General features: G+C 49.4%; 6 protein-coding genes across 6 annotated transcripts; 2 read left to right on the plus strand and 4 right to left on the minus strand.

The window, feature by feature from the left end:
* Positions 1–120: 120 nt before the first annotated feature.
* On the plus strand, positions 121–1,287 carry BO79DRAFT_171641 (PRP38 family protein; the record flags this gene model as incomplete). The annotated part of the gene is made up of 1 exon (XM_025679596.1): positions 121–1,287. The coding sequence occupies one exon, from the start codon at positions 121–123 to the stop codon at positions 880–882; it is 762 nt and encodes a 253-aa protein (XP_025540858.1). The 3' UTR covers positions 883–1,287.
* BO79DRAFT_10113 (heme-dependent oxidative N-demethylase family protein) lies at positions 1,130–3,237 on the minus strand. The gene is made up of 3 exons (XM_025677865.1): positions 2,449–3,237; positions 1,916–2,381; positions 1,130–1,857 (listed from the first exon to the last, which is right to left on the minus strand). The coding sequence occupies exons 1-3, from the start codon at positions 2,963–2,965 to the stop codon at positions 1,377–1,379; spliced, it is 1,464 nt and encodes a 487-aa protein (XP_025540859.1). The 5' UTR covers positions 2,966–3,237; the 3' UTR covers positions 1,130–1,376.
* A 2,595-nt stretch (positions 3,238–5,832) lies between these two features.
* On the minus strand, positions 5,833–7,431 carry BO79DRAFT_10124 (WSC domain-containing protein). Its single transcript, XM_025677867.1, has 4 exons — positions 7,126–7,431; positions 6,804–7,075; positions 6,025–6,552; positions 5,833–5,963 (listed from the first exon to the last, which is right to left on the minus strand). The coding sequence occupies exons 1-4, from the start codon at positions 7,247–7,249 to the stop codon at positions 5,946–5,948; spliced, it is 942 nt and encodes a 313-aa protein (XP_025540860.1). The 5' UTR covers positions 7,250–7,431; the 3' UTR covers positions 5,833–5,945.
* Positions 7,432–13,768: 6,337 nt separating this feature from the next.
* On the minus strand, positions 13,769–16,285 carry BO79DRAFT_237157 (uncharacterized protein). The gene is made up of 4 exons (XM_025684659.1): positions 15,149–16,285; positions 15,015–15,090; positions 14,386–14,962; positions 13,769–14,326 (listed from the first exon to the last, which is right to left on the minus strand). The coding sequence occupies exons 1-4, from the start codon at positions 16,011–16,013 to the stop codon at positions 14,048–14,050; spliced, it is 1,797 nt and encodes a 598-aa protein (XP_025540861.1). The 5' UTR covers positions 16,014–16,285; the 3' UTR covers positions 13,769–14,047.
* Positions 16,286–16,975: 690 nt separating this feature from the next.
* On the minus strand, positions 16,976–19,110 carry BO79DRAFT_208681 (DNA-directed DNA polymerase eta). Its single transcript, XM_025682444.1, has one exon. The coding sequence runs from the start codon at positions 19,018–19,020 to the stop codon at positions 17,008–17,010; it is 2,013 nt and encodes a 670-aa protein (XP_025540862.1). The 5' UTR covers positions 19,021–19,110; the 3' UTR covers positions 16,976–17,007.
* Positions 19,111–23,722: 4,612 nt separating this feature from the next.
* BO79DRAFT_10185 (putative transcription factor RfeG) lies at positions 23,723–25,397 on the plus strand. Its single transcript, XM_025677870.1, has 3 exons — positions 23,723–24,294; positions 24,410–24,454; positions 24,531–25,397. The coding sequence occupies exons 1-3, from the start codon at positions 24,148–24,150 to the stop codon at positions 25,188–25,190; spliced, it is 852 nt and encodes a 283-aa protein (XP_025540863.1). The 5' UTR covers positions 23,723–24,147; the 3' UTR covers positions 25,191–25,397.
* The last annotated feature ends 335 nt before the right edge of the window (positions 25,398–25,732 follow it).

Here is a 25,732-nt window from a genome sequence, read left to right on the forward strand (position 1 = left end):
CTACATACCTATCCAATCATTCATTCAATTACCTTCAATATCCTCCCTACCCTCTCCCACCCCTCCCACCCCTCCCAACAACCTCAAACAAACAAACAAAAAACAGAAAAGAAAAGAACAATGACCTCCCACCGCGCCGACGCCAGCACCTTCCTCGACAACCGGGGCTACAGCGGCCCCCTAGTACGAGGCGTGAACCCAGCAACGCTCTTCGAAAAAGCCGTTCGGGACCGGATCACCGACTCCTACTACTGGAAAGAGCAATGTTTCGGACTCAACGCGGCGACACTCTGCGACCGAGCCGTGGAACTGACCTGCATCGGGGGCGTATACGGCGTATCCGAAAAGCCCTCCCCATTCCTCTGCCTCGCATTCAAGCTTCTCCAACTCAACCCAGAGCGGGACATTATCCTCGAGTATTTGAATTTCAGCGATCCCGACAACGAACCCACGAATGATGATGAATCCTACGAGGAGGGTAACGGGGTAGTCAAAGCGCGCGGCGACTTCAAATACCTGCGTGCGCTCGCGGCGTTCTACGTGCGATTGACGTTCGAGCCGGTGGAGGTGTACAAGACGTTGGAACCGTTGCTGTTGGATTATCGGAAGTTGAAGAGACGGGTGCGGGATTCGTTTACGTTGACGTATATGGATCAGTTTGTGGATGAGTTGTTGACCAAGGAGAGAGTTTGTGGTACGAGTTTGTGGAAGTTGCCTGCTAGGCAGGTTTTGGAGGATTTGGATTTGTTGGAGGTTAGGGTTAGTCCGTTGCAGGATGAGTTGGAGGAGATGGAGAGGAGTGATCGCGAGGAGGATGAGGATGAGGATGGTGGTCGTGATGATGAGGGGAGTGAGGAGGGGGAGAGGCAGGGTGATGATTGAGATGTCCGGCTTGGTGTCTGTTGATTTTTCTGACCTCTTTTCTGGGCCTTGGCCTTGCGGTGCGGCTGAGCTGGGCTGGGTTATTGGCTGCCTGTGTGTGCACGCAGGTTGCAGTGTATAAGCCTGGATCCCTGGGGCTGTCGGCTAGACGGTGTTCGGCTGATGGCTACCAGATCTGTGAGGTAGTCCACCGGTTGCGCCGTTCAGCGCCTACTCTAGCTGCTGCTGTGCGGCCGTCCGGAAACCCGCTCCGGCGACACCTACGTTCGGTGAAACGATACGTGAAGCGACAGGCTACTGCTGCGGCTACGGATGTACGCGCCTGGTCAAACTTGGTCCTCGTGGGATACTATTGAGTAGATTGCTCAATTTTGGAATGCGCTGAGATAGCCTCCATTAAAACACAAAGCATGGCATAGTCGGCAATAGAAGGAATGAAACAGCCTCCCATATATGCAAATCCCATCCACCCATCTGGTTTACATACGTAAGGATTAGAATCCCTGCTGGCGATGCCATTTCTCCTGCCAACCCTGGTACCAAGGACTGTCATCCAAGGTTGACACCTGCCAATTCTTGGGGACCAGTCCCTTCTCTTCCTGCTCCTTGGCCCACTCTTCGAGCTTCGGGATTACAACGTGCTCCACGTGCCAGGTGCCTTTGTAATCCATCAAGTTCTTTTTACCCTCCTTCAGGATCTTGGCTGTCAATGCAGGCACGCCTGGCTCGTCCTGGAATTCTGACACCGGGGTGAAAAGGGCCTTGAAGTTGAAAACAATGGCGGCGGAAAGAGGGAGACGACGGAGAGTCTGCCAGTCGACACGCAAGTGACAATTGTCCAGCTGGAGGTTCGGGTCCTGGGAAAGGCGCAGTGTCTCGTGAGGGTCCCCTTTAGGCATGTACAAAGGCTGGCCGACCTCGAGTCCCCAAGATCCTCTCTGAATGGGCTTGTCGGCAGGCATCTTGGTGAAAAAGCTAGAAATTTTCAATCAGACCATCCGCCTTGTCTATATCTATGGCCGAATGAACTTACCGATCCATTGAAAATTGCATCTTCTCTTTGTAGTCCGGAATATCCTCGTGAATCTGGTGCAGCTGAAGGCCAATTTTTGTCCCAACATTCCATCCCAAAGACGAACAGATGACGCCTGCGCGTAGGAAGTAGAATCCCGTCTTCTCATCGCGCATCATGATCCCAAAATCCTCTGGCACATTATTAATAAGAATCTCGAGGGGATGCTTGGACTTGATATCCTCTGTCGTTTCTAGGATCCGATTGTGCAGAATCTGGTTGTTCTCGACGGCAAAGTACTGCGGGTAGCGGGCACAGATAAACTGCAATACCATTTCCATGAGCTCCTTGCAGGCCAGTTCAGAGCCAGGAAGATAACCAAGCACGGAGCTACCATGTTTGGCGTACAACTCCTTGCGCTGTTTGACTCGCTCTTTGTAGGTTTTCTCGAGTTCGATCCACCAATCGGTCTCCAACTTCGTAAGGGCTATCGCGTTGCAAGTGGTTAGCTGGTGCTATTTGAGCAAATCAAGTATAAAACGGGAATAACGTACACATTGTCTGATGGTAGGACCACCGGAACGGGCGATAAGGTCGTGGCAACGCCTTGTCAATGTCGAACTCATAGTACGGCTCCGGCAAGGGCACGCCGCTGAGTTCAGCATAGTCAGGGAAATCACCCAGAGTCTTCACATCTGCCACCGAGAATCCTGTTGGTGTATAGCTCTTGTCCGTGCATGTCTGGTAGTTCGTAGTCATAGGCAGTGGGTATTTTGCAACTTCTTCCTCGTCGACACTTTCAGAGGAAATTGCAATTTTGAACGAATCGAGAACATGACGACGTTGTGGTGGAAAGACGTTCACATAAGGTGCAGAAGACGGTTCAGAGAGTTCCTTCTCCTCAGCCGCTGCTACCCATGGCTGCCACCCATATTTGGAGAACCTGTTGTTGCGAAGTCGACCTAGGAAACCGCTACCCTGCAATCTCCCGGTAACTAGGAAGAACCCAGCGAGTGAGAGCATGGCAAGGCCGATCAGCCATAGGTTACCCTGGTTGTTCAGTACGTCCATATTGGATACCTGCTGTCCCACAACGCCCAAAAAGACAATGAGACGAGAAGAGACCGTAGCCGCAGGGTTGTAGCGATCGGGACGCCGAGAGAAACGCCAGAGGGAAACAAGAGCAAATATACCGCACCTGACAAAGTGGAGGCGTTACGTGAATGGAAGTCGGATGCGGTTCCCATAGCACTGACAGGCAGCCATACTAGGAAAGCTCAGCCTGCCCCAGAATTCTGGGGAAATCCCAGCTGATAAATCGGATATCCTGCTGCATAAAGGTGGCATCCCTCGACAAGATTTACTCTGTTTGGTGCGGCAATGCAGATAAAACAAAGATAAGGACAGTATCAGTCAGATACGACGCAGAAGCTTTGATAACCGACATGCTTCTTCTCCATGGCCAGCGGTCAACACGACACGATAACAGGCTCAGGCGCAGACTCATGACGGATCGGCGCAACCTTTTTAGCTGAGAGACGCGGCTGATTCGCCAGCTCCCACTGCTCTTCCATTGGGACGATGCGCCGAGGGCTTTTAAGACGCGCCTATAGCAATGTCATGTCCCACCATCGTCCATCTGGTGCGTACTCGAGATAACGTTGGGGACACAACGAGACCGACCCAGAACACTACAAGGGATGAGTACATCCGCTGCAATGTAACCAACAACGTTTGGTTCGTCAGCTTCAATTATATGTGCCACATATATCTCTCCGCCCTGTGGTAATCATTAGGTATACAGATAACCGCCGGAAGCGAGTTCCTTGCACCCAGGTGAGGGGGTTAGGGGGGTTGAGGGGGTCTGTGGCTTGCGACAGGATAGAAATAGGCCCACGACATCATCATGATCGGCCTAAGCAGGCAAGAGACGCAACAAACCGAGGAATAGCAGGATGCTGGATCCAGCTGACGGAAGAGGGAAAGAGGCAGCGTTGAGAGGCGAGAAGTTGGATTGCCTGGAATGGCAAAACTATCCCGCAGCGGGGTTAGTCATGTGCCGCCAGGTTGATTCCCATACTTCCTGCTTGCCTCTTGCATCACTTCACCACCGTGCAATGCATGGGATTCGTCGCGGCAACGCACCGGGCTTGACCTGTCTCTGCACAAATCCGAAACGGATCAGCCATGCCGGGATCCTGGCAAGTGACTCGACCGTTATTGGGGCTCTTCCCCGGAGTTGATATCTCGGGCTAGTATGTCGATAATCTTGCCCAGACTGCCACAAGAGATCCCCAAAGACGTTGCTCAACATAAGATGCCTCTGATCAAGCCTCTTTGGGAAGCTTGGCGGTTATATTCCCGAGAAAAGGACATAGTCTGGCAGTGTTGTGCAGATATTGACCCATACTTGTCCGACCCTCTCACACAGTCGGCAAAGATCTATCAATTTTCAGCAGCTGAGATCCAAGAATGATTGTCCGTGGCAGTTTTTCTGGCTAGGTCATTGTCTGCAGATAACTACATGCCGGGAAGGGAAAGTATTATCAGAAGAGCACGCCCTAGATCTATCAGACCTGTTGTGAAACCAGGCAAAGTTAATCACAGTCCCTCCTCATACAAAACCAATATTACAAGAACCACCGACAAAACTCACATCCAGACCTCCATGACCACAGATTCATTTCACAGATTCATTTACACACGCACGACTCACTGGTAAAAAACAGCACACGAAGCATGCCCCATCCCTGTCTACGTATTCAAGAACCAGAAACTAGCTATCTCCACGCAAACCCCATAAACCCGAAACTAACTACTAGGTGGCAAAACCTCATTGGCAATGCAGGTACCCGGACAGCATAAGTAGATAGTTCCAGGCCGTGGGTCCATACATACAGATAGCCTAAGGTTAGATAGGTAGGTGATCGTGGAAAGTGGCAAAAACGACGTGTGGCTTAGGCAGACTTGATTGGCACTGGAATAGATCTCGAACTGGGCGCGGGAGCGGGTAATCCGTGCGTCGTAAGGTTTAGCTGTCACTTTATGTTCTGGGCCCCGGCGCGACTTGGAAAGAACCGGTGAGAAACCGGTTTGTTAGAGATTCGATTATCGGGCTGGGCTGGGCTGGGGTTTGGGTCTGGGGCCCGCTACGATGGGGTTGAGGGACCATGGATAGATAGATCATAGAACCTTGTGGAAGTGGTATGGGACAGGTGGAGGGAATAGTATGTATGGAAACAGATCGATGCCTTTGGTATTCGGTCCGGTATTAAGCCCATTGCAATACATCAGTAGTATAGATGCACGGCATCTTTCGCTATCAGAACAACTTCGCTCCATCGTGGTAAGATTACAGGTTGAACCCAGTGATAGCGACATATCTCACACCGACCAATCTTTCAATGCATTCATGCGAATTTCAAATGACGCTCCATGTAACCCTGACACTTGTAATAATAGAAACACAGACAATGGAAATGGAAATGGAAATGAAACAGAAAAACAGGGGCTAGATGACAAAGAGGTTCGAAGTAGGAAAACAAGAGCGAGGGGAAGGATTCTGGTTAATCCATTAGAGTATGTACTTCAGCTTGTAGCACAGGTCCCTGTGCTTCGATATACACGGAGGTCGACAATATCAGGGGCAAGAATCGATGGAATCTCAGAAGAGCCGCGCCTGATGACGTGGTTTTGCGTAGTAAGTTTTGTTGTAGCCGCCAGGCGGCTATGTTTTTCCACCTCCGAAAGGCGAATGAGGGTCCGTTTTAAATGCTTTTTAGCTTCCCCGCCCCTCTACCCAACGCACCACCGTGAGGATGCATGACGCGTAGACATCGTGATGATCGAAACACCGGAGGTGGGGGTTTTGGTCGGAGGGGTGGGGCTGTCGAGTCCATCGTCTCTCCTGTAGTCGAATGAAAAGGAAGTCAAGGATTATGTGACAAATGGGTATCATAACACCGCTGTTTTCGCCGAAACACGCAAATCGAAATACATAGGAGATGTAAATGCAAAACACGAAGAGATAGGGTTATGCGACACCCAACCGTTAGTCGGGGTTCGTGAGCTGCGTCACGTGTTAGCGTTCCAATATCAGACATCACGATAGGGAAAACATGGGGACTGACCCGCAACACAGGCCGAGAATAATCTTCATTATCCTGGAGTGAGACATCGCTATCTCGGCGGCCATTCGCGTAGAGAACGGTATCGGTTTTCATGCGGTTGTCCGTAAACGTCGGCAAGCGGCTGGCAGCGGACCCGGCAGACAAGGTATGACTATGATTGTCGGAAAACATGCCCTTCATAAAACTCATCTGTGAGCCTTTGCTTTGTCTTCCATCCAGCAGGATGGACTGTACACTTGGATCTGGGCTGTTCGACCGCGATTTGCGTTTCGCGAAGAACAACACGAATATCAAGGCTAGGATGGCGAGGGCACCACCGACAGAGCCTACCACAACACCAGCGATGGTTCCTGAGCTCATACCAGAGTTGTCGCTACTCTTTGCGGATGAGAGGTTGTCCGCTGCAGACGTTGAGGTTGCTTTTGTGGCAGCGGGAATTGTGACCGTTTTGACTACCCCAGAGTCGGTTGTGACTGCAACAGATTCTCCCGTCGTCGTAGCAGCAGTAGTTTCAGATGATGAAGAAGTCTGGAAAAGGTCAGTCCTGTTCAATATCATAAGCATTGAGACCTGGCAGGTCATTGCGCACTTCAGCGACCGAAGCAGCCATGGCACAGTTGATAGCAACACTGTCAACAAACTCGTTCGCTGTGCAAGGCAACGGACCATATGGGAAACGTTCAGCCATGGAAGGCTAGCATGCCTGGCGAGTCGAGACATCGGCAGTGCGCAAATCACGACCCGAAGACTCCGAACGAGTAGGAAAGGGCTCTACTGACCGAGGTTGACGATGTCGATGTCGTAGAGACGGTTGCTGTTCCGGACGGCTGATGTCCAACGATCTCAACGTAACCGTAAAGGCCCTTTGAAGTACTACCACAGCTATCATCGGGGTAACCGGGACAATCCTGGCTACACTGCGAAGTGTTCACGTTGGTCGCTTCATTGGGAACAATGTTCGAGCACCAGCAGTCGTATCCCTGAAGAATACCAAACGCATAGTTGCTGCAGTGGTCCTCGCAAAGACCATTGGACTGGTAGGTACTTTCGTCTGCATGAGGTTAGTGACCGGATCATGACAACGCCACGAATATCACATACTTGCTGCTTGCGAGGAGCCTGTATTTACCGAAGAACAGTAGGTGAGAGAGGATGCGACCGACACAGGCCAAGCAAGCAAGGCAATCACACCAAGCAATGGTGGAAGAAGGAAGTCGGCCCGCATGGCGAAAATTCCGACCGTATCCGTTGACGAGCTCCTGGCGTTTCAACGATTGTGTGCGAGCGAACGGTGATTATAAGGTGGCTCTGATGCCGAATTCAATTGGTCCACGCTTCCACTTATGGAGGTGTCTTGATAGATGGCCGAGCTCCCCACCGACGGTTTGAAAACTTTTCGAGTGTATCAGAATGGCGAATATCCAGAACGCTGCTATGGACCGCCAGTCGAACAATTGATCCGTCAGGCCCGTGCCCGAAGCGAGTACTATAACGACAGGAGATTCGGGTAGACGTCCCGCAGGTGAAGGTAGACCGAAGATAGCTGATGCCGATCAGCCACGGACCTCCCAGATAACTCTTCGCAAGCTCGACTCCGAATCAGTACGTACCAGATATCAGATGGACGAAATTAGTGTCGTATTAGGAACGATGGAAAATGACTCGGTTCAATAAAGGGGCGATTTCAACTGCGAGGGAACGCCGAACCAGACATTGGAGGGAATACGGGATCAACACAGCGCCGATAGGATTAGAAGGTAATCGGCATCATCCCCTCCAACCAAGACCAGGGGAGGAGTGTGAATGGCGAGAACGAGGGGTGGTGCTGCGTTCGGGGCGCAGGTGAAGAAAGTGGAAAGGGGTAGGTATGGTAGAGGAGAGGTAATAGAGAGAGACACAATTGAGGTTGGAGAAAGACAAATCTTCTCGGGGTGAGTCGAGCAGGCCCGAGAGGATGGGAATGGATGAGGAGGAGAGGTGGACTAGACTACGGCGACGCCAGCGGGAAGCCTGCAAGTGGGAGAGGCCGTAGTGGTAAGGAAGAGTGAGTGAGTAAAATGCGAATACCGAAACGGAATCAGGCTGGCCTAGTCCCGATGTTCCACACCAGCGTGGCCACTGCCAGTAACCGTTCTAGAAACCTGCACCTGGAAATTTTAAATTATTGGGGCCAGGTCAGTAAGTAAAATATCACTCGGAGTACGTTCTCCGTGGGTGCGAGCAGCAGCAGAGCGAGAGAAAGAGGAGGTATATCATGGTGAAATGGAAAGGAAGGTAACGGTACTAATTATGTATGAAGTATGGGGAAAAAGAAAACAAGAGGAAAAAAGAATAAAAATAAAAATCCGGCTTACCCGCTTTGCAGTGGGCCGCTGGCCGCATCGGGTCTAGCGGGCTAACCAACCGTCGGGTCCATACGCGTCGCTGTACGGAGTATTCCTCCCGTCGCTTTTACCTGTTACCAGCCGATTTTGTGCTTGGTACACCCGGATACACTCTTCTTTTTTTTTTTTTTTTTTGGAGGGGCTGGAGTCAAGCATTTCTTTCTCTATCTCGATGATGGGATCTGCCAAATGCCACCAAGCACTCTAAAAAAGTCTTCCGCCAACGTGTATGACAACGTTCACGGGGAATACTGACCCTGTGTTTACTTTTCACCAGGAGGAGTTTGGTCGCAGTATCTTTAGTTCACTCTCGCCCCCAGTCAGTGGTATTTTCCCCAAGTGGGAAAGCTGACACTCCTGTCCCGAATCACGTATTTGGTAAGAATCGGTCTACACTCGTACCTGGACAAAATACAAATTCCGATCTGCTAGGAGTCTCCTACAGTATGCTTACGGTATGGCGCCACCACGTTAAGAGAAGAGAAAATATTTGCAAAGGTCAACGAAGCCCACTGTAAAATGGCTCTTAAGGGGGGAGGGAGAAAAGGGCAGAAAGAGTGGAAGATAGCGAGAGTGATTAAATTGAAAACATAAACACATAAAGAATGGACAGTACGGTCGGTCAGTCATGCAAACAAAACTTTAGAATCTAAGAGGTGCTGAGCGCCCTTTAAAGTGACTTGATCAAAGGAAACGAAACAATTTCATTAAAAGAGGCAAACTCTATCTTTGTGATCAGTGGCATGTAGTCTGCCTACTGTGAGTGTGTGTATGTATGTATGTATCTGTTTCTCTGTAAATTCTAAGCTCAGGACCAACGCAATCCTAGTCTGAAACCACTATCTATCCTTTGCATGGGGCCGCGATCCTCCCATCCCAGAGAGAGAGATACACATTCTGGCTTAGTTGCTTATTCTCCTTCCTTGCCTACTGTAGCTTACTTGGATCGGATTCCGGTGCGAAGCCAACCAGGAGGGGTTTAGCTGCCTATTTTCTTGCCTGCGTCACTTTGTCTGACACAGCGGACGGGCACTTGGAAAAGCTCCTGTGTGAAGTGTTACTGGCTGTAAGAGGACGCCCCGACCGTAGATATGGAGCAACCAAGTGGGCATCGATGTTGGATATTACAGCGTACCCAAGGAAAATGGATCTACCGGTTCAGCCACTTTGTAACCGAGCCAGGTATTCAGCGTTTGAGACAGGGCCACGGCCGCAGATCCTGAACCGTTGATTGGTTGTGGCTGGGCCAGCACTGCGTGGCCCAGTGTAGCTGTCGTCGTACCTGATACGTAGGCAGTCACCATTGATTTTGTAGAATAAGTAGTAGACGTGCGACTAATTGCTGAATATTTATTATTTATTTTTTTTGGAGAATCTTTAATATTTCTTGTGTTATGATTCATGTATGTGGATGGTGGAAAGGAATTACTTTGTAGTCAAGTGACAAACGGTCGCTGCCTATTGAGGAGGAGAAGGAGGAGGAAGAAGAAATCACTACTACTTAGCTAGCAGACTAATGGTGGGGGTAAACAATTCCCAGGAGATGATGACTATTTTAGTGTCTAGCTTGCGATAGTAACTAGGACTATTCTGGGCTAGTGTAAGCAAGATAATACACAAGATACACACTGACTGTACAGGGTACAGTAACAAACCCGATATGCAAGGTAAGATACGTAACAAACAAATCATACGGCACTCGCCACCGCACAGGACAACTCCTGGTCTTAGAATCCGCAGCAAGTGGAGTTGCAACCCGGCAGGAAGGAGAGGTCTAGAAGGCAGGATCGGTGGTGCGCTGACCCGATTCCCGCGTATGATGTAAATTATTCCCGCTGCCTCTGGGCTTGGCCCTGTCGCGTCTCTGTTGGTCTGGCCGTGGCTGGAACGAAGTCGAATCTCAAAGGTAAGGGAAAGGGTCAAAGGTGAAGTACCACAATAGTAAACTTGGTTGAATACGTCCCTGGGAAGAGAAAGGAGATAACAAGTGGTGGACCGACGGTTTCAGCCGGCCTATCCCGTCTACTTTCCCAAGGATGTCCACCATAGGATCCACGGATGTCCGAAAGTTGGTCAGATCCAGGTGTTAACTTAACAAGCTAACTAGTAAGTTAATCGAAACCAACTTGCTTAGGCAGTGACAAATCATGCGGTCGCATCTCCAGCTCCTTCCAAGGTTAAGAAACAACCTCGTGTCATGGCACAGGCACGCCCTGCAATTGGATGCTCGTCTGGGCCGCTGCCATACAAGCTTTGCACTATCATAAACAAACCATGTCGCTCAGATGCTGCCATCCGACATCATGATTACATACATCTTAGGCTTGACTCGGTCCATCATCGTGGGAGCTAAAGTATACTTCCGGTGAAGAGCTTCGGGGATGATTCAGTCCTGTAAACAGGTGGCATGGGGCCAACGGGCTCCCTCCGGAGTCACTAGGCAGCAAGGTGTTGCTCACTTGCTCCGTACTTCTGTTGCTTGCAGCAAGGCATCGGCATCACTGCACTCACTTCCTGCGAGGTAGCACGGAAAATTTGTTGCATTGCACCCTGCGACTTCATCGCTAGGACAATGAAACGATCGCATTGCTGGGAAGGCTAGGTATACACTACTCATATTTATTTAGTCGTGTCTTCCTTCATCTACAGGGACGATGAGAGAAGATCGACAATATTCGGCTTGGTATCGAAGGCATTCCAAGCTTTGCGATCGATCATCGTCGGGTCTTATGGCGATATATACATAACATGGTGCCCGCGGCCCTCCCGTAATTCTTTGCCCCTGTCAGCAAGCCTCATTATCGCCCAAGCGGACATGAGATCGCCTTTTTTTTGAGCCAGATCAGAAAAATATGCTTGGGACAACGAGTAGTCTGGCTGTGCTCTCTATTCAGAGTGATTAGAAACCCGTCCTTCGATAACATTGTTTCCGACTCTGCTAACGGTACGGAACAGCATATGATAACGCGCTAGACACATTCTTGCCTGGTGCTCCGGACATGCATCCATATCCCTGGAGTTGCACTAAACTACTGCACCGTCGATAGTGCTAAGCTATTGGCATTTTTGTCATCTGGCCAATGAGCTGTGCAAAGCCCATCTACTCAGACAGGCGATGCGAGGATGACGCCAGTAACTTAAATTTCTGAAACCCCGCCTTTCAGGTTCTACCTTCCTATCACACTACTATTTTGTGGTGCCTTCGATCGAGTCAAAACTCCCGGTCATATGGTTTGCAGTTGGACTACTGTCTGTCTACCTGGCGGGGCATGTTCAGCACTCGTCTAGGTCACCCTATGATATTGATTGGGGCCGTCTATCTGTACCCAGTACTTCCACTATACGGTCGATCGGAAAACAGACTATTCCTTTTTTTGCTGGAGCCGCATGATGATGGCATGAGCAGCTGAACAGTTTGGCCTAGAATTGACTCGCAGCGGAATGCCCTTCGTTCTTAGCCTTTCAAACAGATATGAAGGGGTACCCTCACGGGAACTACGGCAATGCCGACCGGGCGACAGCCAGATCGCTAGCCTTATCTGTGAAGCCATCCGCAAGGGGGTGATAGCATTGATATCGCGGTACCAAGGGAATATAGTGTGCCAGTGAACCATGGAACCCGAGTGTGGCTGGTGCAGCCATCAGAAACAACCCGGGACACGATCAGACTATCGCAATGTCAGCAAGGTTACCAAATCACACACAAACAGAATTTGCCGGGCCGTAACCAGCCCAGTGCCCATCGCACTATCCTTAATATCGGCATTTGGTATTACTTACTCCATGTGGAGGACTCCATCACGATGATCGCTCTTCCCGCAAAAGCAATGTGGCTGAAGGGAGCGAAGCAAAAAACCGGAACGGAATCCAGGGCGTGAGCTGATTAGTCACATGCCGATCCGTGATTCGTAAGCGGGGCGCGGTCCTTCTGAAAGTAGTTACTCTCTTTTCATCAGTCAGCAGGCATCTTTCCATCTCCCCTGACCTCAGTGTGTGCACATATGGTGAAACTGTGTAGAAAGAACTCTCTAACATTGCTAGATAATTCAATAAACAAACAATACTATACCCCCATCTACCACCACAGAAAAATGAAAAACAACAACAAAGACCCAAGCACAAACAACAATCAATCAATCAACTATGAATCCACCCTTACAAAAATAGTAGCACATCGGCCATCCCTTTGGTGGACACTTAATTTACTCTAGCGGCGTATTTTTCATCTCCTGGCAATTTCCTCCGTCCGGTCCTAATTTTGGTCAACGGTAAACAATAGCAGCACCACCTTTTCATTCCCTACGATGGAGCCCGGAAGGGCTGCCTCGCTTGACTAACTATTTACTATCTACCAGACCAGTCAAGAATAACTCTCAGACCTACTAAGAAAGTGGAGATAAAGCTGTCAGTCGATACTACTACGTACACCAGTCTATCTATACCTGCTATTCACAGTATGCAGTATCATTCTACCCGATTCTTTATTAGGTTTATTTATAGATGTACTATCTACTCATGGGATACTCATCAATGTTTACACAGACGCACGCATACACAGTGCACTGACACATGACATTTTTAGAACCTATTATATCCTATATCATCCGAGAAGTAAGGCCAGAGCAAGACAGAGAGCCCTATAGTCAAGTAGTCACACACACATACACCCATCATCCCTAAATATACCACTCCGCTCAATTAATAGCAACAATAGTAAATAGACACATCACATGAACTCCCCCCATCCTTCTCATCCCTCGAATCCCCATCACTAATCAAAGAAACCAACTACTAACCCACATATAATACCAAGTACCTACCACATACAGTAATTCCTCCACAACCAAACCCTTGCCCCCACCAAAAAGAAAAGAAAAGAAGAAAACGAAAAATAAATCCTATGTGACTCGTCAAATTAACGGGGGCCGAATCCCCGAAATTCTGAAACATAAGGTACATACATTTTCTCATCCCTGTAGATACATACATACAGATACAAGTATGTGTGTGTTTACTCCGTAATGCATGATCATCTGCATGGACGGGTTGTGAGGCTGATTTGGGTATATGCTATGCCATGCTTTTGCTTAGGTTTCATTTTTTAATCTATTTCTTTTCTGGTAGTAGTAGACGGGTTGTAAGCGAGAATGGTAAGTAGAGGGAATGGGATTGGGGGCTGCTACTGCTACTGCTTGTTGTTGTCGTTGGCGTGGCTTGGCTTGGTTCGATTCGGCTTGTTGTTGTTGTTGTTGTTGTGGGTGAGGCGCAGCAGTGGTAGCGACAGCAGCAGCAGCACGGTACGATTGTGTTGGTTGATTTTGATTGTTTAGTGGGTTTGGGTTGGGGCTGTTGTTGGTTCTCTTTTAATTAATTGTTGTTGTTGTTATTGTTTATGGTTGACTGTCTTTGGTTTAGGTGGTTAGTTAGCAAGTAAGCAGTCAAGCAAGGTACCAGATACTAATCATATATTGCTTCATCCAAGGTGAGGGTATATAGACAATTATGATGTGGTCTGGAACCTGACAACAACAACAACGGCAACACGGGTATCTGGGAACCCAAACAGACTCGGGTCTGCATCCGACCAGGGTATATCGGAGCTGTAGTATAAGTCCAACAAAAAAACAAAGTCCGCTGTTTCACCACCGCCCTGGGCGCTGAGGGCCCCTCCAGCGGTTGCCCTCAACGACCAGATCCCGTTCCTTCTTTCTCCGCTCATCCCGAATGAAGCGGGGAGGTGGTGGTTGGTTGTCGAGAAGCAGGGGCGCTGCTTTCTCGGCTGCAGGTATCAGAGGTGGAGGAGGAGGAGGAGCAGCTACACGAGGCAGAGATGCTCGCTCGCGGTGGATCTCTTGAATTCGACGACGGCGCGCACGCCGAATCTCTTCCGAGCGCTCAATCAGTGCGTCGACGTCGTTCTATGCAGGTCTGTCAGTAGGGGATAGACAGGTGGCACACAAAGAAAAGTGAAACATGCCTGCTCGAGGTAGGAAAATATGTAATAGAAGGACTCAGTCTCCTCATACTCATAGCCAGACCGCTCAAGGGCCTCTCTCACTATCAGGTCCTTCGTAATCTCCGTCCAAAGGCCGTCACGACGGTCTTTGAGTCCAACGTATCGTCGTCCTATTCGCCCAAGTTGTCGTTCCGGGATATTGTCAGACTCTTTCACGTCTTTAACAACAAGCTTAGACTCACGATCGCCGTATCGTGAAGGCTTGATTTCTTGTGTGACTATCTCAGTCCGTTTCTCTTCCTTGGGTTCGGCTCTGACAATATTCAGCTCCTCCAGGGTCTTAATGTCCTTCCTAGGAGGCGTGCGATGCCCACGGAGCCTGTAGAAATCCTCTTCTTCAAATTCTTCTTCGACGAGCGACTCTCGGCTACCATCCCGCCGTATCACTGTAAGCCTTTCCTTTTCGCGCTCCATAGACCTAGGCCTCGGAGGGTCGATAGGTACAACCTTTTCCCGCCGAGGCTGAGGGAATTCCTCTTCCTCTCGTCGAAGCATGAAGAGCTCCTCCTTGTCCCGTCGTCCTTTTCGGCGTCTCTCACTATTCGAGGGTGAGCGGCTTATAGTTGAGGATATGGCTTGTCCAGACATACCGTTCGCGAAATTCTGCTTCTGTAATTGTGATTTCAGGGCTGTGAGCCCGAGACATGCTAGGCTTCGTTCTAAAGCCTACGAATGAATGTGAATGAGCAATGCTGGGATACATAAGGAAGAGAACAACTCTTACCATCACGAATAGGTCTACCATGCCCCGGCGATGGAACTCTAGGGATTGCAATTTCTGGAGATGACGACCTTTCCCGTCTTTCGAAGATAATCTCCTTTTCCTCAACACTTCGCTCAGGTCTTCTTTCCCTAGGGTCCCAGAATGAGACTTCCTCCTCATCAACCTCTTCATCGAGCTCGTCGTCAGCATCATCTAAACTTTTGTGTCGGTGTGATCTGTGCCTGTGTCGCGAATGCGATGACCTCTCATAGAAAGGGCCACTGCGGTGCCTCCTATGGTGTTCCTCCACATCAGGCCTTCGAAGCCGCACGTCACCTTGCTTGTAATCGAGTTCTCGCAGCCTTCTTTCCTCCAGAAGACTCCGACTGCGTGGTTTAGGTGCGGCCTCTGGAATCTCATACCTGTGTCGATGCACCGGTCGTTCTGTTCTCGGCACAAGAACAATATCACTGTCAGACTCGCTATCAGTGTATCTTCGATCCGTTTCCTCGCGAAACGTGATCTCTTCCTCTATATCCCTGTCCCTCGAACGAGGCCGTCCACGAAGAGGGGGTTCATCCCAGTCTTTCTTCAAGCGGCGCGGTCTCTCACGAGGTGGTTCAAGGTCTTCTGGCTCACGCCTAAGGATTGGTGGCGCTAAATCACGAGGATAGCCATGAGGCTCACGTAACATCTCCGGTTTTCTTTGAGCTTCCAGGTGTAAGCGTTCAAGTTTGTCAAGCGGTAGTCCCTCCGATCCTCGACGTTTGTATCTTATATCTTCCTCGAAGAAACGCTCATCCCTGCCTCGTCGTGGATACACATCACGCTCAACATCGTACATGTCCTCCTCGTCGTATTCTCGAGCACGGCCTCGTCGAGGCATGGTGTGTTGTTAAAAATAAAGGAAGGCCACAATGGCTAACAATATGCGCACTGGTTGTAATTCTCAGAGAGCGACATGTAAAGGGTGAACAGCAGGTTCTCGCTAGGCGGCTAAGGCTGGTGTGTGACGTTCCTGAGCAGCTGTATGAGCGACGGAGCAGGCAGGAGGCAGGAGCAGCTGCTATGCGACAGAAGCACGGCACTAGCAGGAGACGATCAAGTCATTCCACCGTAGGAAAATCAGCCTGACGATAACGTTATTCCTATTATGTCAGTGATGGAAAATATCTGGTTGCAAGATGATAGGCATCCGAGCGAGTCCAGCCTGGAAGCGACCCCGCGGCTGAGTCGGCTGATGTCATGCTGCAGCACGGGTTCTCTGCCCGAGAATTCTTCCCAATGCTCGTTGGATACGAGCCACCACATTATCCTTTGAGCTGGTGGATGAATGATTCAAATGGCTTGTATAGATCTTCGGGCCATGTGGAAATGATGTAGAGATTTGAGTACTAGTGAGAAACGCCTAGCGAAGTCGTGGAACCGTGGTTCAGCTGGCGGTAATGTATGTTGTTGGCTGAGTAGTAGTATGATGATGATATATTATTCATCGCCACAACTCAAACAACTTGTAGATCTGATCGATGATTGGCGATGTTGGTTTCCAATTATTATTTCGATGAGATGGTAAATATCACCATTGATGTTGTTGTTATGGTAGTAGTTGTTACTACTACTGTTGAAAGTGGGAACAAACTAGTATGTAATCTGTGGCTCGCTTCAAACTATATATTGTGCAATTGTTGGTGCCTTGAGTTAAACACAATCGGGAAATTGCGACCTGAGGCTACTAGTAAGTAATCAGTGATAAATTAATACTGTAAAACGTGACATACACAGCGTTGTATCATTCTCTTTTGATTCCCAAAGGATCTGACTGTACTTGATCCTGGATTATATACTATATATTGATATCTCGCTACATATAAGGTTAAGCCTTACCCGAATTTGAGACGAGTCTGCCCCTTCTCTGGCTTACCCCGATTGCTACGATTGGCCTTATTACGAGCATTAGATGCTCCGGGTTTGCTTGTGTGTACTGGAGACTGTTGGGGAACGCTGGATGCCTGTCGTTCTTCATCTGCCAGGTCTTTGGCAAAGTGCCAATCGTCATGTTCACCCCTCTCGTGCTCTGGTAGTACGCTCCCGCAGCGACTGCAGGTATAACCCTCTGACAACGCTTCTATTAGCTCAGATGAGGGGTCCTTGGCCTGAAGGGCTGAACCTGTATGCTCGTTGAGTTCGGTTCCCATATCTTCTGCTTCAGGATCATCCTGGTCAGGGTGTAGGTCAGTCTCCGGCGACTTGAGGAGAAACCGCTTGATGCCATTGTTTTCCAGCTTCTGGCGTTTCTCATCGGGCTGCTGAGCATCCGACGACTCTTCAGTCATCAGATCCCTCTTCGGTTGTGAGGCTTTTGCCTGTTCACCGCGAAGGAGGAAAGAGTCTATTGCCCGGTTCTTCGAGACGCCGTCTTCGAATCCACCAACGCTCAAGGAGAGATTGGCGCAGGGCCATGCACGTCCGTCTGCTATGACCTGCCGGAAGAGTGTTTTCCCAAGCTCAAAGAGCAATGTTTCATCGATGGGTACTGATCCGGGAATGGGAAGTTGACGGGAGCGAACCTGAGCCCCTTGACGGTGATGCAAAGCAACTGTTTTTGGGCGGCGCCTGTGCTCAAGAACGCCATCCTCAACAAGGCGGCCAAAAATATCGGCCGCAAAAATACTAAGCCATTTGTCTGCTTGGTCAACCGAATTTATGCTCGGCCTGAACGACTTGGCTGAAAGCATCGATTTGATTTGGGTCCGCGAGTTGACCTCACTTTTGTCTTCTCCCCGGATAATTCCATAAAGCCAGGTAGCAGTATCGTCATCCAGTTTGGCGCGAAATTGCTCGAGAGACACCTTCAGAAGGTCACTCACTTGTTCTGTTCCAAACATTGCGGTAACCTGGTCACCAAGTTTACCCCCAAGCATCCTAATCTTTGTGAATTTGTAGCCACTGAGAAATCGTTGTACAGCACGGTTCCGAACAATGGTCTGCTTATTCGGCTTGTTGCAGGCGCTCCCTAATTTTGCCATCATTTTGTTCTTGGCAACACCCGCAGAGCAAGTGTATTGGAGCCGATCCCAAACAGCTGCCCTGACCGACCGAACAATCTCAGACCCTATCAGCATAGCGATGTCATCCCAGTCGGGGTCATCAACTTCCGTCTCATTTTCGTCCAGATCGATCAAACAATCCTCAAAGTCCCACTCGAGCGCAGTCGTAGGCGGGATAGGGAGTGGAGTGACTCGGTCATCTCCTTGCAGTCCAGCTCTCAGTTCAGGATACCGTTGAAGGAGGACACCGTGCACAAGAGGTGACAGATCAATGAAGACTTCATCAACGCTAGCTTTTTCAAGACCAGCGTGCTGTACAGTAGACTGAGTGCCAGCCCCCTGTTCGTCACCAACCAGCTCCCTATGCCATCTCGCCAGTTCCTCCTTCATCACCTTCAAGATTTTGCGCGATTCCGCCCGGTATGGATCGAGACACACCTTATCGGTGTTCATCCGCTTGAACGCATCATTTCTGTATGCCCATTTCCCACCTTCTCCTTCCCGGAACGTGGCCACATGTTGTAGGATAATATCCGGACATAGCTTCTTAGCCTCTGCTGCCGATATCATCCTCGTTATACCGAAGGATCGGGCGGGATAATTTATCGCAATGAGCGAGTCCCATTGTCGTACAGCTAAGGGGACCGTGCGGGGTGTCCTAAGGCGCACCATTTCACATTGCGCGTAGAAGGCATCGAGATCGACATGAGCAATCACTCGCAGAGGTGTTGCTGTTGAACTTTGACGGAGAAGCTGTAGGTGACGATAGGTGTAGCGTGATTCGGTCTTCAAGGAATCGGCGGACGTAAAAGTCGACGGGACGGGTTCCGGGGAAGAGCGTGGCATATTGAAAAGGGTAGTGCTATAGTCATTGCGGAACGTAGAGTAGCGGCTTCACGTCAAATGAGGTCAGATTGCTGTATTCTTGGATGTGACACCTCCTTCTGTGAAGAAGTCGGGCTGAAATCCGCGCTGGAAGCCATGATCTGAAGTTGCAACCGTTGACTCGGGAAGACCACTTCCCAAAGAGGATTAGCTTAGATTGGTCGAACGGCTGCATCGCGATCGAGTCAATCTAATCGACACTGCGACGGGAGTATACTGGTATGTCTCCTTCTTCTGGATGCATCCTTCTACTCTGCTTCAGATGACCTATGGAACACCGTTCTAGTTTGATGACGCTAGATATCACTTCAAGTTTGAATTCTCAAATTTGCTGCTTATTCACTTTGCTTACAATCAACAAACTTTCAAAGTACTGACGACACCGCTATAGCTACAGGGAGCAGTAAATGCGTTTATGCGTGTTCCCGACCACACAAGGAAGGATCATTTAGCTAATGCAAATAAGGCATCAATGAAAAGACTTTACTGATAGAGATTTGATTTCATCCCAACGATCAACGTGAAGTCATGAGGTGCATGTCGGACCTCTGATCAGATGAAGGGATGATATCATTAAACTCAGATTCTCAATAGATCTCAAGCTTGGTCGGTCACATGGTCCTCACCAGTGTTATTGGCATGATCTTCCCATCGAAAACAGAAAACAGAATGTCGGGCACCCATTCTCTTGCCCCCTCTAGATGTCTTACTCGAGGCATCTGCCGAGTCAGTTGTCAAATAAAGGCAACAATATCATTCGATAGCCTTGAGTTTTCCAGACTGCAAGACCGCGCAGACTGTAAAACTGACTGAGAAAGCAATATCTCCATGGCGCTTCATGCTTTTCAAACTATTAATGTCAATGCATGAGTCTTCGGTGAGATTAACTGTGATCTGATTTGAGCAGGCAGCATATGCATGATCACTAAGTACAGCATGTATGCCTCTTTTTCTTCACCTGCGAACTCGATAGGGTTGATGCAGCCACTATGGAGACCATGCGACAAAGTAGACACCTGGACGGATGTCATTCGAGCAAAGGATGGGTCCCCAAAACTTGGTACATGGGGTCTCACCGCCATGCTGATACTATACTATACTATTGGGAATGGTGACCCCTCGGTGGTGGGAAAAAATACGCCTTGTCGCCTGTCGGACTCTGAAAATGGGTCGGGAAAGTGTGTGACACTCCATGTCGGGACACAGTTGGCGTGATGGGGGTTTTGTGTGTGTGTGAAGGAGGGTGACAGCCGCGCGAAGCAAAGTTAAAAAACCCCAAGAAGGCAACAGGGAGCATCTGATGGTGTTACAGAAGCCAGATGCCATGCTTCGAGACCGCAAAGACCGGTTAGTTACTAGTAGGTCCGTCGGTGGCTGTTCACCCTCTGAGGGTGTGGTCGCGAATCAAGGAACATCCGACCAGTTTCTGTAAGGGAACCGAGATGGTCGATCATGCAGCTGGCCAAGGATGGTCAAGTGTTCTTGCCAGATTGCTTTATGGGGAGGAGGGGGCTGTGGGTGTGTGTGTGTGTGTGAACTGTGAAAACGTACTACGTACTCTCCTGTCTACTATCCTTACAGTTCGGACTACCCAAGAGGGATACGAAGTTGTGGAAGGAGAATTACGAGATGCTGTTGCTATTCGCTCAATTTCTGGTATACATTCCATGTTTTACTTCTTCCGCTTTGAATAATAAAATTATTTGTTATCTTCTAGATTCACCGAGAAGTCTTCTCTACTGTGTATTCTTCATCTCATTTCGATCGATACCAAAGTGGGATGATTCCCACACCTTTCTCCGCTTCACTCATATAGATCCCTGTCAGATAGACTCACAAGTCACCACATTAAATTAGTAGTAGTACCAAGATTGGAATTTCCACCGGGAACCAAACAAGCGAGCCAGCCATCACAAGAAACGCCCCCCATCCAGCGCTCTAAGCGGGATGAATGGAAAGTTCTCATTCATGGGTTTTGCCCATCCCCAGCCCACTTGAATGGAGGATCGAGGATGATCCTGAAGGAGGAGAACGATTGAGTGACTGAGGAGGGTAACCTTCCTTGGGTGGGAGTGGAGAGCGGGCAAAAGAAAGAGAGAGAGAGAGAGAGAGAGCTTGAAAGAGAGATACTAGATTACTAGTGGCAGGGACACAAACGGGCGGATGAATGCCCAAAGCCGCCACGCATTCCTGCCCAACCTGTAGTGTCCACCCCGGGCGCCAATTTGACTGGCTGATGACAAGGACGGGTTCGGCAGCGACAGATCCTTGGGTTCTTTAGTTGCAGATTGAGCGGGAGCACAAAGTACCCAGTCGACTAGTTGTACTTTTCCTCTCTGCGTGAGCAAGCTAGTTGCTACCTTGCAGGTACCAGATGCGACCGATTCGACGTGAAAAACCCTTGTCTGGGCTACGGAGTACTCCGTGCCTAGTCTAGTTCCTTTCTCTACTAACGATGGAGTTGGTAGTACTTCCGTTGTCGTTCTGCATGGGTATAGAGAAGTAGCAGTTCCGTAGCAAGCCTCTTACTTTGTGGTACTTTGGTTTGGGTAGTTACCCAGCCCAGCCCCCTCCCCATCCCCTCCATCAAGCCGATCAAGCTGGGGGTGATTCCCGTAGGGCAGGCAGCCGCTAACGACTCAATATGTGCAGCAATCATAAAAGATATGTGGTCAAAAAGGTAGCAGTAGCTTTGAGGTTCTCAGTCGTGCAGGTGCACAGAAGCAAGAGCGCCCAGTCAATGTAACAATTTAACCAATAACTCTGAATGGTTCTGATATACTACCCCGTACATATCCCTGAATGCATTTTGATGCCTCGCAGCAAATAGTTTCAACTGCAGCCTCCTGTCATCATCATCAGTGTCACCGCAATTAACAACATGGACGCACAATTCATTATTTGTGCCGGTACTCCGTCCTCCGTACCACTGGGAATGAACCCTTTCTGTGTGTAGTTGCGGCTGAGTCATCCAACGCTGGGCAGACCGACGAGAGCCGGGGGAACCGTTGAGATACAAAGTAGGTAAGTAACTGCAAGGTTCTTCTTCTCCGTCGTGCATCCATCTGGTTGGTGGGTGGAAGCAAGCATTACTTGTGCAGTACAGGAACAGCAAGAAGTAGGCTGAGAACTATTAGCTTACTATTGAATGGGAGCATATAATAATGAGGCTATCTAAATATCGTATCATGTTATATCGCTGCCCGCAATTATGATATTACTAGTAGTATTACCGTTGAGCGGCTATCCATGGATCCATCGCCGGACACCCAAACGGGCAGAATTTCTCCGCGGTTCAATCAACCGTGGCTCGTGATTCTTCGGGAATATGTAGGAGTCTTAGTAAATAATAGATATCTAGTATCTACCCAACTATGGGACTGACTGGCAACAACTACTATGAGCATATTCAAAGAATAAAATAAAAGATAATAGCGATATAAGACAAGATTCATGTTGTTGATTATTGGTTAATGCTTTTAATTAATTATCAGTAGTAGAGAATATATGATAATATTATTCACTGAATCAATGCCCTCCATTAAGAGAAACCAAATATTCATTATGAAATCTATTCAAAATTGAAAATAATAATAAAAAAGAATTATTTTCCACCAGTTCGCCGCCCTAATAGGGGAGATCCTCGAACGCCATCCCCATCATCATCGCCCATGGGTCAGCGTCAGCATCCCACCAGCTGCATCAGCAATAATAATATTATCCATCATCCATACTATTCACAATCAAGCCGCACGGGTAGGGGCAGGAAAATCGTCTGCACCATCGCCTTCCATGACCCCGGCGGCTACGCCTCATTAGTCGATGCAAGTTTCTAGTGGGAGTCATCGCGCGCTCATCGTGCTGCCGGAGAGGGTCTAATCGTCGGGTTGGGTGGAGTCAGTCGTGGCACCAGACATGGCCAGGCAGCCCAAAGATGGCCCAACAGCCCAATCATCCCAATCATTCCCCCTCGGCCAGCTTCACCTTCGCGATACTCCACTGGCTGCCCGCCCCCCCTCCTTAGTCTTCCCTCTTGTGTCTTGTCATTCATTAGATACACAGTAACTAACTTACTACTAAGTACTTACGAGACTAGTTAGTCGCTCGCTGCTCCTCTTTCGCCGCCCGCCCTGCAGGTTTCTCGCCCTCTTATCTTTTTTTCCTCCCCGGCTTGTCTCATTTTTTTCCCTTTTCTCTTTTCCCCCCCCCCTTCTCTTTTCGCCGCCGTAACCTCCCATACAAACCTTCTTCCTCCCGCCTCCTCCTCTCACCCCCCCCCGACTCCGAAACCTCTCCTGCTTCTCTCTCTCTTTCTTCCCTCATTCCTCCACACCTCTCTCCCCTTTCTTCACTCCCTCCCTCCCTCTCTCTCTTCCCCTCTGGCCTGGTTATTCCCTGCCAGTTCAAAAGGTAATAGAGTCTGTGTCCGGGAGCATTGAAGTGAAAATACACAATCCACCCACTGTTCAAAAGAACCGGAGATTCCACCCAGGAGAAAATTAAAGGCCTTTTTTCTCCTTCATCTCCCTCTTCTCATATTCATCTGAGATTATTCTCCATCATTCCGAAGTTCACATTCACACGTTGAGCTCTTTCGTCTCTTCCTCACCCACCGGACCTATTGAAGAACGTTACTGTCTCTTTCGTTTGCGACTTGCTTAATGCTGGAAGTGACCTATATACCTTGCATCCATCCTTGACAACCTCCGTGGACAAGACACGCTCTTACCGGGATTTGTTTCTTTTATTCTCTCGGAGCAAGAGCCATATAACCAACCCTGGGATTCCACCGCTCTTCTAAGTCGCCTTTCGTGTTCTGCATGTGTGCTTGTGTCAACCAAAAGTCGGATTAGCCTTATTTCTCAGCCTTGGAGTTTCCGGACGCTGTCTCATAGAACTGTACTTCGTGCTGTTTCTTCTTCCCCTCAAATCAACCCCCCATCTCCCTAAAAGAGACCATCTGCCACCACCTTCCTCTGGACCCGTCGGCTCTTCCTGATTTTCCCGGACCTCATTTGGCCATTTGGACCCGTTGCCTATAATTACATTAATACTGGAGACCATTTCCTGGAACAAACAAAAACAAAAATGACTGGCCGTCTTGGATATGAGGGGCGCCCGGAGCGTCAAAACGAATACTTCATTCCTGGCGATGGTATCAGCCGGGAAGTCATCCAAGCAGACATTTGCCGTTACCTTGGAAATGATGCGCTCGTAAGACCCGGAAACCACAATGTCTGTGCCCCGCTGCTTTTCCTATGCAATTTCTAAGATTATACGAACAATGACGCGAACATATGGGCGGGATCTGCCTTCTGGACGAATCAGTAACTGACTAGATGGGAAACAGGGTCGTCAGGGTTATTTCATTCGCGCCTACCGGAATCTCACCTCTGTATGTTGTATTTGGTTTTGTGGTATTCCCCAGGCGAAAAAGAACGTGTCCGACTAACAAATGGCTTGTGCTGCAGGAAATGATTGCTGACCTCAAAAAAGACTCGGCTCGGTGGGAGGCCGATGTTCTACGTCGGGCTGACCAGGGCTATCCCAGAGGTAGCTACCAACAAGAATTAAGCTATTCCCAGGCACCCAGCATGCCCGCGGCGTCCTACCCGGTGTCTGCCATTCATGAAGGACGTCAGCAGGGAGGGCCATCCCCTCCGCCTGCCTACTCAGCTCCTCCCCCTACTCAGCCATTCCCGGTGGATCCATATGCACAATCGTACCAGGCGACTCAAAGTCCCCCGTACCCTCCTGCATCAACTTACACCGGCCCCAACCATTCACCCTATGGATCTGCCCCGAACCCCTACCCTAGTGGTCAGATCCCCTACACTACTTCCAGCCAACCTCCGGTGACTGCTGAAATGCACCCGTCGTCATACACGTATGGCCCTGGCTATGTTTATGAGAATGGAAGGAGCAATGCCCCCAGGTATCCCGGGCCTGGCTATGAAACCGAACAGGACTATTCTCCAGTTACCACCGGGATCCCTTACCCTACTACCACAGCCCCGGACCCTCGGATAGGAATGGATCCCAGATACACTCCTGAGGCATCATACCCTCCGGCAGACCGCAATAGGCCACAACCAGCCAGAGGCGGGGAAGCCCCTCGCCGGACTAGGTAAAGAAAGTCAATGTCTGCTTTCTACGGGCGTATATACTATGAACCCTTTGTCCTTAACAGTCTATATCGTACCTGGGATCTTGCAGATATATCCACACTTCTGCTTATCCTCAGAGCCCTGAAGGACCAATCTTCCTTTATTTGCGTATAGGAACATGAGACCGGAAGGAACAGCGTGCATCATCGTTTGTCGGAAACAATTTGCAACTACCGGAGCCACATCCTTGGATCATCGGATATTATTTCTCCTGGACATCCATCCATCTTATCTCTGATATACTCTTGACTTTCCACCCAACGTCCATGGAGACGTTGCCTCGCGCTCTTGGTTGGCCTGGTTATCGCTCCATTGCGCGAGGCACACGGCCGTCTTTTTCTTTGGTGTAAAGCTTGGTCGACCCAAGCTATAACGTGATGGATTTACGAGGAGGCATTTTGGCTTTGTCTGTTGTAATTCCAGCCATTGCTGTGCTTTGTCTCTTTTCTGCCTTGCTGGGTTTTGGTTTCCATTGTCTGGTTATTCTGTGGTGTATTGGTTGTGGA

Source organism: Aspergillus costaricaensis, assembly GCF_003184835.1.
Source record: "Aspergillus costaricaensis CBS 115574 unplaced genomic scaffold BO79scaffold_12, whole genome shotgun sequence".
Lineage (NCBI taxonomy): Eukaryota > Fungi > Ascomycota > Eurotiomycetes > Eurotiales > Aspergillaceae > Aspergillus > Aspergillus costaricensis.

What these genes read in the sequence shown, in the direction of transcription:
- BO79DRAFT_10113 (XM_025677865.1), bottom strand. Translation starts at nt 2,965, where the DNA reads ATGGACGTACTGAACAACCAGGGTAACCTATGGCTGATCGGCCTTGCC. An exon ending in GTCCTACCATCAGACAATGT is followed by an intron (nt 2,382 to 2,448) that starts GTACGTTATTCC and finishes GCAACGCGATAG; the next exon opens with CCCTTACGAAGTTGGAGACC. An exon ending in ATGCAATTTTCAATGGATCG is followed by an intron (nt 1,858 to 1,915) that starts GTAAGTTCATTC and finishes GAAAATTTCTAG; the next exon opens with CTTTTTCACCAAGATGCCTG.
- BO79DRAFT_10124 (XM_025677867.1), bottom strand. Translation starts at nt 7,249, where the DNA reads ATGCGGGCCGACTTCCTTCTTCCACCATTGCTTGGTGTGATTGCCTTG. An exon ending in AGGCTCCTCGCAAGCAGCAA is followed by an intron (nt 7,076 to 7,125) that starts GTATGTGATATT and finishes AACCTCATGCAG; the next exon opens with ACGAAAGTACCTACCAGTCC. An exon ending in CATCGACATCGTCAACCTCG is followed by an intron (nt 6,553 to 6,803) that starts GTCAGTAGAGCC and finishes GACCTTTTCCAG; the next exon opens with ACTTCTTCATCATCTGAAAC.
- BO79DRAFT_237157 (XM_025684659.1), bottom strand. Translation starts at nt 16,013, where the DNA reads ATGCCTCGACGAGGCCGTGCTCGAGAATACGACGAGGAGGACATGTAC. An exon ending in TGGTAGACCTATTCGTGATG is followed by an intron (nt 15,091 to 15,148) that starts GTAAGAGTTGTT and finishes ATTCATTCGTAG; the next exon opens with GCTTTAGAACGAAGCCTAGC. An exon ending in TATTTTCCTACCTCGAGCAG is followed by an intron (nt 14,327 to 14,385) that starts GCATGTTTCACT and finishes AGACCTGCATAG; the next exon opens with AACGACGTCGACGCACTGAT.
- BO79DRAFT_208681 (XM_025682444.1), bottom strand. Translation starts at nt 19,020, where the DNA reads ATGCCACGCTCTTCCCCGGAACCCGTCCCGTCGACTTTTACGTCCGCC.
- BO79DRAFT_10185 (XM_025677870.1), top strand. Translation starts at nt 24,148, where the DNA reads ATGACTGGCCGTCTTGGATATGAGGGGCGCCCGGAGCGTCAAAACGAA. An exon ending in TAAGACCCGGAAACCACAAT is followed by an intron (nt 24,295 to 24,409) that starts GTCTGTGCCCCG and finishes GATGGGAAACAG; the next exon opens with GGTCGTCAGGGTTATTTCAT. An exon ending in CCTACCGGAATCTCACCTCT is followed by an intron (nt 24,455 to 24,530) that starts GTATGTTGTATT and finishes CTTGTGCTGCAG; the next exon opens with GAAATGATTGCTGACCTCAA.